Raw genomic sequence first — 12,884 nt, 5'->3', positions numbered from 1 at the left:
CTAAACGAAAGCTTGAACTTGCATGAAAAGGCATTCATTTAATTGTTTAAACAACAGAACGTTAACGTCGTTCCTTTCGATCTGTAAAAAAAGTATGGAAGAGTAACAACGTATATCTCAGTTCTGTTGCCTCTTTTAAGCCCTACGCATATTCTACGTAGATATTTCGATCAATTACTTGAAAAACAGATGTAGAATCGATCGTTCTGAAACGATTTTTAATTATTGAGTGCGTCCTGGCATAATGACTGTATAATGCAACCAATTCTTAGATCGAATAACATCGGTGACGATGAATCAATCAAGGATCATCAAACGATTCAACGATTCTTATCATTCTAGCAGATCAGCACTTAAGCGCGATCATTAATTTCTTCGCCACTATCTATGATTTTCCCAGATTACATCTACGATTTCGGGAAAAATCTCTAATTGAATTTTACCAGTTAATCAGAGATTTTCCAACGAATTGTCGAAGTTTTTAGAGTCACATTCTCTCGAAACGAAATTCAACCGAATCTTTCACGGTTCCTTATCTCCCGAAAATTCTGAACCGGCTTCGAAGGCTTTCCACAACTTCCGGGCAGTAAACAGTGAAGATAACATTTGAAGATCCTCGTAATTCACGGTCCCTCCGTTACTTTCTATACGATGTAGTCGACACTAAAGACTTATGCCAGTTAGCGCCCCCGTGTTCTATGCGAATTATCATTACGTTTCGAAATCATCGAGCACATTCGTCGCAATTAATATCAGGAAACGTTTCAATGATTAAAAAACGTCCGCTAGTCGAGATCTCGTTTAAAAACTTAAATAATACGAAGTTAATTAACGGTATAAAAAAATATAGATATGATATATTGTCAGTGAGACGATGATTCGATGATTCGGAAGTAATTCACTCGTGGCGATGGATTATTGAAAAATAGGCATGGTTCGTCAGAGTTAAACTGTTCAGCGCTGTTTACGGCCTCTGGCAGTGAGACTTAAATAATGAATAAACATCAAAAATGGTACAATAATAATAGACAATAATAATTCGTACACACATACAAACGTACAATAATAAAACAATAATTTGTTTTTTAATAATAGTAAACATGCATGAAGTCGCTATCATCGTCGACGGCATCCAACAAAATATATTAATTTCATACAAATCAAATTAATAAAAAAAGAGCTACACACTAAGCGCAACATTTTTTTTTCTATATTGGTCAAATTCTAATTACCTGGTAGACCTGGAAACACTATACCATTCATTATTCACTTCGTGTCTGTTAAACATAAATTTGGTACAGCTTTTCAAACTGTTTCTCGTAAAGCAAACGAAGCCGACTCGAAAATCAGGTCGAAATTACAGTCAATTTAAACAGTAAGTATCCCTGAAAACTGTTACAAGAAGGTAGTCTTAAAACAGTTCCCAAGTCGATTAGATCCGCAGAAGGGTAGAAGCTTAAATGCTGTTGCAAAACTTTAACCATTTAAGCACCGTCTTTCCAGGACTGTACCAAAGCGGAAATAAAGAACGAACGTGCTTCCAAGACAGGAGAAGACATAATCGGTATGGTGATGGTAATTCCTTATGACTTGCAATGCAACTGGATATGAATTACAATATTACCATATAGAGAGACAGCATCAACAAGGTACTAAAAAAAAAAAAAAAACGAGGAGAAATGGAAATGAGAAGTACAGTGGAAAACTATAATAATTCACCAAGCATCGTTCTGTTTCACATAATTATGGCTAGTCATTACTTTTACGGTAACACCACTACAATTAACCGCTTGACAGTGTTTCTCTCTCTTATTTAGATTTAATTACTCTTTAAGTTATCAATAGTTTCTCTCATTATTCTTTCTAAATAAAATTATTATACGTCCGCGAGGAGGTTCTACTTTTTAATTCGCTTTTTCATTTTCAATATGCGCGTAAATTTTTCATTCAAAAATATGCGTATTAATATTTACAATTATGAATTACATGCACTTAACGTTAATCGAATCAATTAAAAGGTATAATTACGCAGTTAATTTATCGAAACAATTGCAACGCTTTTATCAAAATTAAGAATTCTGATATGAAAATGATAAGTAGATATTCGTCATCAGTTAACGTGGTTTAATTTCGCCCTGCGAAAAGAGCTCTTTCGCGAAGATTCGATTAAGGTCTGCAGAAAACGACGGAGATGAAAATCAACGATTTCCCTGATAGATTAAAAAAATAAAGGAACGTCTTATCTTCTGCCACACTGTCAAATGATTAAAGTCAGAGTATAGAAGAGCTACTGAAAACAAATTTCTTTACATGTTTCCTTCGTCATTTGCAAAGAAAAATTATATAGGGTGTCTTGCGAATCACGTGAAGCGTTTAAGTCGACCGTGTAACAACAAAGTCAGGAACACCCCCTTTCGTACTGAATCAAATATTGTCATTTAATCCGCTAGTTGTTCAATTTTATAAGTAAAGGTGAGAGGAAGAGAGAGAAAGTGAGAGAGCTCTCACGTTTTTCATTATTCTTCGGCCCTGAATATAATTTATACGACAACATCGGAAATGAATTTCGAAGATAGATGGAATGAAACATTCATTTCGTGTCAGAAGTTCTCAAGCCTCGACTTTTAATGCAAAAACGAAAAACTTGTTTCTTGAAACTTGCAGAAATCGATAGAAAATAGGAGAGGAGAGAACAGTACGTCGTGAAAAACATGGAATATAAATTACGTTTAGGGAAAAGCAGACGTATGAAACCAGTTTCCGTGTGCCCAATATAACAAACGATTACGGATAGGAAAGAGGGAGAAATGAGGGGGGAATGAAGATGTATATACTTAGTGAAAAACTAGAAACGTAACAGAATTTATTTAATACGGAATATGGTAATTGGTCGTAAGCTATTTTTATGGAGAACTGAAGAATCGCAGTCGGGCAAGAGAAGGGATCAGAATTCGAAGATTGGGAAATGAAAGGAAAAGCGCTTGGAGGGGAGTGACTAGCGGCGGCGAGCTCTACAACTAAACAACAACAACAGTATTTTTTTCAGTTAATAACAACGTTAACAAGTAAGTTTTTTTCTCCGCGTTTACCGCGTTCCCACCATTATTTTTTCTTTTTTTTTTTTAAATGCAAGCGCAACAAAACGATCGCCCACGTTCGAAACGTGTCGCCTGTAACTCAGTTCCTCGTCCTTTGCTCTTCATCTGTTTATTTCGTGCGCTCCGGAGTAAATCTCCGCGCGCGTTTCGTGTTCACTTCCGAGCTAGCGTCCAGCTTTCCGACTTTTCTGTTCAAGTTTGCATTTTCCCGCGAGTGTACTCTTTCTTTTAACTTCTTCTGTTAAATCATTTACTTTTCTTAATTACTATAATTAATTTTGTTCGTTTAGTCGCCTGTTAATTCTCGGTTTTTATCTAAACTATTTACTTTTTCATTATTCATTTATTATCCGTTGACTCTTGTAAAAAGTCAAAATGGTCAATGTGCGAGTACATTATGTACGTTCAATTATTCCAATCTCGATGTTAACAAGATTGACGTGAACGTCGATAATACAGTAAGCATATTCACATAAATACTCCATCATATTTACGTAGATATTTGCTTGACCAGTATATATGTGTCCCTCGGTTCAATCTCGTTATACGACATTTAAAACAATTGCAAGTACATAATGTGACCGTGTTGGGAATCTCTTCTGAAAATTCACGATTCGGAAAATTTCATTTTCACGAATGATGATATAGTATGTATATCACAAGTCTAAAGTCTTGATCGTAATAAATAATCGATGCGTTCTAGGTGTATCGATTACGGAAGTGTAAGTAATAGCTCTAGATGAAGAATCGAGTGAAACTGTTAAGATCGTTATATCCTTGGTTCACCTCATCGTTCTTATTCATAAAATTAGTCATCTTAAAGCGATTCGAATAAATGGAATAAAACTGTAAATATTTTGATCATCAAATGGCAGAAGTTACTCACTGTCTCTTCTCTCTATTCGTTTGACTATATTAAAATGGTGAATCGTAGTAAGATTGTTTTCAATTTTTATAAAATCGTATCAATACGTTTCCATTTTGTCTGACGTTTTAACAGTTTCATTCGATGTAATGTCACTGATAAGGTATCATAGAAATAGCGATGGTGGTCGGGCGAAGAAGAAGTATTTAGAAGAAGATGATGAGTGCTGAAAGTTATTTGTATGCAAGTAGAAAAAGAGATATTTCGAGAAGATGGTGATGCACCCTTCCGTTATTGTTCTTGACACAAAAATGATAACCGACAACAAGAACAACGAGAACAATTCCGTACAGGAGAACCAAACTGATCTCAAAAAGGTCCGCCGTATTGATGTCCGCTTGAGTTCCTTTGTATCTACCCGCAAAATCTTGATTCAATCAGAATTTTACTGTAATTACTGCAATCAACTGGATTTATATCGTGTGCCTCGATTGTTAGTTTTACAGAAGTACCGAATAATTAATGCCAGTTTCGCAGCATAAACCAAGTTAATGGAATTTCGTTTGGTACCTTTCCGTTTTAATTATAGTACACGGGTCATGTTTGGTAATTCGCCATATTCGCGTGATCTTGAACATGCCGAATTATCAAAATTCTATTAGAATTCGTATTGTCGCAAGTATTTGTTGAAACGACGTTAAATAATCTTTTTCCGAATGGACCAGGATCTCTAGTTTCCTCATTTTTCAATCGCACACGACATACTCCAGTGTAATCAGTCGTAGACGTAGACGTAGTCCAGTAATCTATATTTGGCAAAAACAGTCCGGAACGTACCGGATCATTAGAATTCTACGGTAATTACAGTAGAGTTGATCGAATTTAGATATTGCGTGGACTCTCACTTCCCGTAATGCTATACATAATCGAGTCCTACCGACGTAATCGACCTGAATCCTGTGACGTCAGCAATGATCACATGATATTTAACATATCGGAATTCTATCGTAATTCAATGGATTTATTTTCTGTATTTCATCTCGAATCTCAATCGAACAGCCGCCGTTACATCCCATAAATCATGATTATCATAGAATTCTGAATATTATACCATGATTGATCAGACTTATATCGCGTCCCGTTCTCATCGAGACGCCACCGATCGATCGATTCTACGCGTTTTCGGCATATATTTTAGAATTGCTATAGGTAATAAAAAAGTCCACTACGTATCGCCTAATCGACGTTGAAACGCGAGATGTAACTGATTGTTGAATTGTACCTTGATTTGTAAAACGGAATCGGGACCTATAGTACAGATCAGTCTGGCTCCGAGAACTACAAAATCGTCACACTCCTCCCTCGTCAACCGTCGTTGCTCTACATGCCAATGGGCGGTATTTGTACGTAACGGTAAATGTAAAGCCGATAATCCTTGCTGGCCAGGACCACGGAGCCGTCGTCCATCAGCGCGACGTCGAAACACTGGGCGTGCTTCACCTTGCTCTCCAACGCCGAGACCAGCTGACCGTCTTGCGTGAATATCGTCAGATTGAAGTTGTTGTGATTGTCGGCGATCAGTATCTCGCCGACGGCGTTGATCCCGACGCCGATCGGGTAGTTGGTGATCCCTTCGCTGCCAATTTGACGCAGATAAGCCCCGTCGTAGTTGAACACCTTCACACAGTGGGCCCGATTGTCGCTGATGAAGATCTCCTGTTTGTCGTTCACCACGACCCCGTTAGGGAACTCCAGGTGCTTCGAGCAACCGAACTTCTGAAGAACGTTCCCAGCCTGGTCGAAAATTATAACGCGCATCACCTTGCACTCGACGACCACGATCCTCCCCTTCGAGTCGACGGTCACGCCCCGGGGGTGCTGCAGAATGTTCGCACCGAATTTCCGCACGAACTGCCCGTACTGGTTGTAGATCTGTATCTGGTGCGTCGGAGATCGTTCCGTCACGATTATGTCCCCGGAAGTTTTTACCACCGCCACCCGATTTGGATAGAGCAGCTGTCCATCGCGTTTCCCGCACTCACCGAATTGAAACTTGAACCGGCCTTCCTTGTCGAATATCTGTATTCGATGATTGTTCGTGTCGGCGACGATTATGTCGTTCTGAGCGTTCACGGCCACGCCCGAGGGTTCCGTGAACTGTCCCTCCATCACGCCGAACTCGCCGAACTTGCAGTGATAGATCATCTTCTGTCGTTTGATCTGCGACTTCGGTAGAAAGATCGCCGCGGCGGACATCAGCTTCGAGGTCAAGTCCAGAACGGACTCGGTGGACGTGGCGTTGGCAGCCACGGCGGCGGAACTCGGCATCGGGAAGTGGTCGTTCGCGGTCGCCACCGGGTACGCGTCGCTGCCACCGTTGCTCCATTTCTCGTAAGGATTGGAATTGATCCCGTTCAAGTTCAGATCGCTGATGGTGGTCGAGAAGGGACCGAGACTGTTGGCGGAACTGAATCGTTTGGTGATCACCGTGCTGTTAGCGTCGAAAGAAGGTGAGGTGGACGAGGCGCAGGTCGAGGTGGACGATATCAGACCGTTGCTGTAGGGTCTGTCGAGAAGTAGGCCTCCTAGTCCGGTACTACCGTTGGTGTTGTTTCCGGTATTCCCGTTGCTGGACAAGACCGTGGGCCGAGCTATCGGAGGCTGTTTACCGATTTGCCCAGAGTTGTTCTCGTTGTTGCTTCGGACGTAACCGAAGGTGTTTCTGACTCCCACTTGAATCGCTTGGTAGTTACTGACAAATTCTAAGTCGACCGTTTGGCTCGCGATATCCGGTGTATAGTTCAACAACGCTTGCAGCTTCGAGTCCAACAGTTTCTTCACCATGAGAACCTCGGTGACCGTCGTATACTTGGTCAATCTGTCGACGAAGTCGCAGGTCTGGTGGATCTTGTCCGCCATTTCGTTCGCCTTTTGCGTCGACACGCTCAGGGATATTTGCTTAGTGGAGAATACCGATTCGAGTTCCTTCAGTAACTCCTGTTTCCGTTCTTCAAGCATAGATCGGTAGAACTGGAAGGTGTCATTGATCTCGTTCTGAGCTTTGTGGTATTGAACTTGAAGTCTCGCGGTGGTATGGTCCACGGCCTTCACCGCGGCTCTCACGTCGGCCGCCTTGGTTCTACACTCTTGTACCATCCTCGCCATCAACTCCAGCTGTTGATTGCCGACCTCCGAGATATGGGCGCACTCGTGCAGAGGGCCAGGGTGGTCGGTGATGGCACATTCCTTGCAGACGAGGGCGTTACACGTGCGACAGAAGTACTTCAACGACTCCTGTTTGTGCCTGGGACAGTGATCTCTCGGCACTTTCTCGCCGTTCGTAGCGTTCACCATGTTCCCGTTTTTCGACATCTCGATACTACCGTTCGTGTTCGCGTTCGTCGTTGTCGTCGTCGTCGTCACCGTTTCGAGCTTCGAGTCGCCGAGATTCAACACCCTATGGCCCTCGAAACAGTGCATGAACTGGTGCGCCATTACGCAATTCGGACAGAGGAAGTTAGCGCAGTCGAAGCAACGGGCGACGGCGTCGGATTCGTTCGACTTGCAACCGGTGCAACGGACGCCGGGCGATGCGCCGCCTAATCGGCACCGGGGACACGGAGTCTCTCCAGGTTTCTGCGAGTCGAGGCAGGCGTCGCAGCTGTCCACGTCGCAGATCGCCGAGTCGCTCGCCGGTGGCGAACTACCGCTCACGGTGAGCGGTGACACCGATGTCAAGGAACCGATCGAATTCGCACGCGATTCCAGCGAGAGCGTCGGCGAGGCCATCTTCAGTCAACCGGCATCCCTGTAACACAAAATAACACCCAATGTAATATACAAAATCGTATCCAAAATACATAAGGACATGGTTTCGTCTATGATACATCCAGCTTGTATTTTTCAATGCTCTATCTGGCATCGATACTGTTGGGGCAAACTAACACAAGCCCGAACTGGCTCACTTTCATTGTTACTAACTGTACAGATCGATATTTTTTCTCCACCTGGCCTTTTATACTTTATATTTTATTTTATATCATACAAACAGAACTTTTGCGGTATGAATATAAAATTTTTCTATAAATGCATAAAACCCGCAGTGTATTAAAAATTAAACTGATGACTAGTTCTACGTTTTCATACCTCGTCCAACCGTAGAATGCAACATATTCTGAATTATGTAAAAACGTATATAGTAGGAATTGTGATTGAATCAGTAAAATGGGTACAATTCTATTTCATTTCGAGTTTGTGTGACCAGACGGAGGGATGAAAGCAGCAGCAGCAGAAGAAGAAGAATGGAAAGAACAGAAGCGGCGCGACGGACAGAAAAAAAAGAGGTCGAGAACCTCTACGAGACCAAGGTCACGAACGGGAGGATTATCCAACACTCGCGAGGCTCCTGGAAAATTCAGTTTCCCGAGGCGCGTCACGAATGATATAAAATAAAATCTAATTTAACAATAAATCGTGAGCGTCAAAATAAACTCGGAGACTGAACATTTTAATGTCGTAAATACATATTAGGTTCGTGCACGCGGAGAGTTGTTTGAATTTTCCGGTAGGAAATCATTTATCATGTTTTGTCTCATCGTTCACTGTCGTGTGTCAAAATGAAGATGAAATAATTTCGCATATGTCGACGTGACTTATACGTTCTAGCATGACTAACACAAAATGTTGAGAAAATTTCCAGCGCAATTCTCTGCAATTGGGACTGACGAAAAATTCGATTTATTTTCGACAAACTCGATCGATTAGACTGAAAAGAAGAATAATTGAAGAAGGAAAAAAGTTCGCCAGTTAATTCTGTACTCCCTGACGTTGAATTGTACATAGTACAGCGATGGTACCTATCATCGTGCAGGAATTTCGATCGCGTCCTAAGATAAAAGGTGAACGCTCCTAAAGGAAGCGTTCGCGGGGCTCGAGGTCGCCTACGAAGCGAAAAGCATTCGTACGAGAATTGCATACTTTGTAGATTCGTAACATCCATCAAACGTACATGGTACGCATGTTCGATTTATAATTAATCCTAACACGAACTCGATCTGATTAGACGATTGCGTCTGTCGTATGTGATTTTAATCTAGTTGTTCCTTTACGATATAAAACCTGCATAATCTTAGGTGAAAGTTTGTGGCAATCCAGTCGTTTTTCATGCTGTTTATAACAAAATCAGTATGTAAGGCGACATATTTAATTAATTCCGTACTATTATAGAAAAACTAACGAATTACGACTGACGATTTTTCTTTAGAAATTCAAAGGAACAAATTGGTAATTGAGCAACAAGGTTCACGTTCACGATTCTGTTCCCGGAGGTAACGAATTTCTTTCTGACGCGTCCTTTTATAGGGGAAAAAGTCAAGGGAGAAAGAAATCCGGAGGGTGAGCATGTTCCAAGCAGATCCGATGGGAAATTACGAGTCGGCGCGATGAGAGGAAGCAACGAAAAGGAGAGAAAAGGAGAGGAAAGGAGAGGAGAAGAGGGAAGAGGAAGAGAATGCGTGCTCCCCGATCGATGAACGTCGTGTTCAGGGGTCACGTTCTTCCTTCTCCACTCTCCTCTTCTCTCCTTTCGCCAACTATTCTAGCTTACTAGACCTCTCTCGGTTCTACAGGGTGTACCACAAATAAATCCTTCCACGTTTTTATACTTTTTTTTTCGTCATAACGTCTCATTTAATTATTTGCATTATTATTGTATAATACAAATGTAAATTGGAGCCGAAAATTTTACCCAGTAACTCGGTTTCACTCGATATAAATTCAGATTTGTTTTATCATTCAAGCTTTGTATCAATTCCAATTATGGCCACAGATAGGCCTGGGAACTTAGGGAATAGCTATTTGAATTACTTACGTCCGATCGATGCCTGTCATATCGAGTTGATCAAGGACTTCATTTGATTTTTATAAGTAATAATCTCACGAAAGAGAAGCCAAAAATAATTCAGGTATTATAGAACAGCTTGTGGTCAATATTCTTTTATCGCGTTTCCCATCGAGAGGGTAGAAAATGAAAAGAACAGCTATATAGCGTGACCGGTGCTGTATCCACGCGACCTTGGACGAAAGAGTCTTCGAACCAGCTTCCTTACGCCTACCCTATGTGGGCGTTCGAATCCGAATTTCGTATAAAATACGAAACGCATCGAATTTCATATAAATCTCGATCGCGTTTCAGGGATTAATTACTTCGAATGGTCGAAACGAAAAATTGTAAATCTTGTTTATTTCAAATGATTGGAACAAGTGGCGTAGACTGAAAACTGTGCGATACTGAAAGCTTTCCTAATGATTAAACCATCTCCCGGGAAATAAATAAAATAGTTATCGTTTACATTTTCGTTTAAAATCGCCATCTTAGTCTGTCCGAGGGTAGAAGAGATTGCAACCCTCGGTTGAATGCACCAGAGGGTAACGGAGGGGGTAGCGGACGGCGCGTCTGGTTTCTATGGAAACGCTGCATCGACCACATCCCCAACACCATCCTCGACTCCCGTCGAACACGGGGGTTACCGACGAGGGTCGAGTTCGTCGGATGACACGGCAATAGCGGTGGGGCTGTCAGCCACCCCCGGTGCATCGCCTTTCGCGACGCAACGCGCCGTTGCGTATTTTTCTGTTTACAGGGTGATCGCGTTGAAAACTACCAGCAGATCGTTTAAGGCTCTATTTACCGGCCTGTACTCTTAAATTTAGTTATCTCCGAAAATGTCTGCGCCGAACGACAAGCCGAAATTTGCAAAATTAACAAAATTGTAAAATATTACGTGAACGACGCAAAAACTTTTCTAAGACAATTGATACGAAATTTAGGGAGATTCTACTGTTATAGCAGAATCTTTAGGATTATAAAATAAACAAAAGTGTCTATGACTCATTGCCTATTATCACACATAATTAGAATAAACCCTTACGGTAAGCATAAGAAGTCGAGGGACGTTTGTTAACCGTAAGAACGTTTCGAGATAAAAATCGGTATACGAGAGTGGAAGCTAAGTTAGGATTTCTTCAACCTAGAAGAACATCAAGCAGTCTCAAGTTGTAAGCCACGACAGAAGTGGTTTTCCAGAAGCGATGCGCGCTCCTACTCTTATGGAAACGATTTACGAGCGACGTTTACGCTACCAGCTAGACATAGGTGTGCCGGTAGTTTCAACAAATCAGGGGATCCATTATGAGAAACGTACTAAAAACAAATGTTTCAATTTTTAATCAACTGATATTTCATTCTAGTCTCAACCCTATCGACCCTAGTCGTGTCATATCAATGTTTCAAATCCAATTTACTTATCTTAAATACGTAATTGATTGAAACCGAATCTATAAGATTATCGTCGTACGAGTCCAACACTTACAGCACCGGTTAAATAAGAAATGATCGCAAACTAGGAATAACATGAATTTTACGTATGGATACAGTGATAAAGAAACCGAGACGAAAATTTTCGGTTTTTACAATGGTTACTCAAAATTCATCCACAGATAACCGAACACCCTGTATATACCGTGGGCGGGGTCATTGTACTTGGCGAACTTCATGATACACGCTAGAAGGTCGCCAGTTAACGCGTATGGAAAATCGATTTTTAACTCGATGGAACCCTCCCAGCATCTCTCCAATACATACCTACTATCCTCTAATAAAAGAGAAAACTTTTTTTTAAAAGTAAACCGGTTTCATGGTACGTAAAGATTAACACGTACTGACACGTCACGTGATTTACAAAGTTTACTATTAAAAAGATATATAGAGATACAGTTCACCCCTTGGATAAAGTAATTTTTTAAAAGTAAATTAGTATACTTGGCGTCGCTGTGGTGAACGGAGAGAGTGGAGAACAAAAGGGATAAAGAGGAGCAAGGATGTAGGAAAGGATTAGTCGTACGACGTATACTATAAGTAGGTACGTTGTGAAGGAGCGGACAGGAAAAGAAAAAGATAGAAAGGGTTCAAGCACCATTTGACCGATCCCTGAATCATCGTTAAACCAACCGTTGCGCGACTCTTTTAAACTGTAACGTAGGCGTGTTGGACGATTTGAAACAATATCATTTATACAGGGTATCTCGTTTGAATCTAACTGAGAACGCAATTATCTTCGAAACATATTCGATGAAATGACTGACGAGATGCTGCAGTGTCTTTTAAACGGTTAGTTTAATATTAGCTCCTTTCAAAGAAAGTTTATTAGTCATGTTTCAATAAATGTTAATCTATTCTTAAACTATAATTCATTTCATATGCAGATTCTATCGTATCACATTTTAATATGAAAACTTGACGTGCAGCAAACATAAAGAATGCACGTAATGTATTAATAATATATGAAATATCATAATAATAAAATGATAAGAGAAATTTCTATCTAAATCCTGTTATGTTAAATGATACCATAAATGTGTCCATTTGCGATAAAAATTTCCCATCTACTTACGACGTAAGACCAGCGAAAATATGTAACGTATACGACAGGTAACTATGTACCGTCGTTACACAAGTGGATAGGGGTGCGATCTAAAACGATCGTCTCCGATGGAACGAACAGGGAGGCCTTCTTAATTCGATTATAAGGAAACGCGATACATACGGGGGAAGTCTCGAGGGCTCATTGTTTCGTTAGATCGCCAGCATCTACGCGCACCTGTATTCATCGTCTACGTAAATCGTTTCTTCGCGAATGAGTGCACTCTGTTTAAGATGTTCTATACCAGAGGTGGGGAAGGAACGTGCGGCCTCTTTGTACGGTTTCAAATGTTATTCTTAACGTATTCAATTACTTTCGAACAAAAAACAATATCCTACTAACTTAAGGATGTATAGACTATCAAACTTGCCTTCGGGCCGCTACCGCGCCCCTTGATACACTTAAACAATGCTAGCATGTTGAATTTGTTATTATAGATTC

At 40.9% G+C, this 12,884-nt stretch overlaps 1 protein-coding gene across 3 annotated transcripts in view; it reads right to left on the bottom strand.

Annotated features, from left to right (window-relative positions):
* Window positions 1-3,210: 3,210 nt before the first annotated feature.
* Window positions 3,211-12,884, bottom strand: part of brat (tripartite motif-containing protein brain tumor) — a 24,530-nt gene continuing 14,856 nt past the window's right edge. For all 3 annotated transcript variants that reach the window (XM_026817434.1, XM_026817435.1, XM_018032385.2), the window contains exon 2: window positions 3,211-7,771. In XM_026817434.1, the coding sequence (XP_026673235.1) occupies window positions 5,344-7,752 (2,409 nt within the window). In that variant the 5' untranslated portion in view covers window positions 7,753-7,771 and the 3' untranslated portion in view covers window positions 3,211-5,343. The remainder of the gene's footprint in view (window positions 7,772-12,884) is intronic.

This window comes from Ceratina calcarata, unplaced genomic scaffold, assembly GCF_001652005.2.
Source record: "Ceratina calcarata isolate Rehan_Ccalc_2016 unplaced genomic scaffold, ASM165200v1 scaffold579.2, whole genome shotgun sequence".
NCBI classification, from domain to species: domain Eukaryota; kingdom Metazoa; phylum Arthropoda; class Insecta; order Hymenoptera; family Apidae; genus Ceratina; species Ceratina calcarata.
The sequence above is the reverse complement of the archived record's forward strand: the minus strand, read 5'-3'. Positions and strand labels throughout refer to the sequence as shown.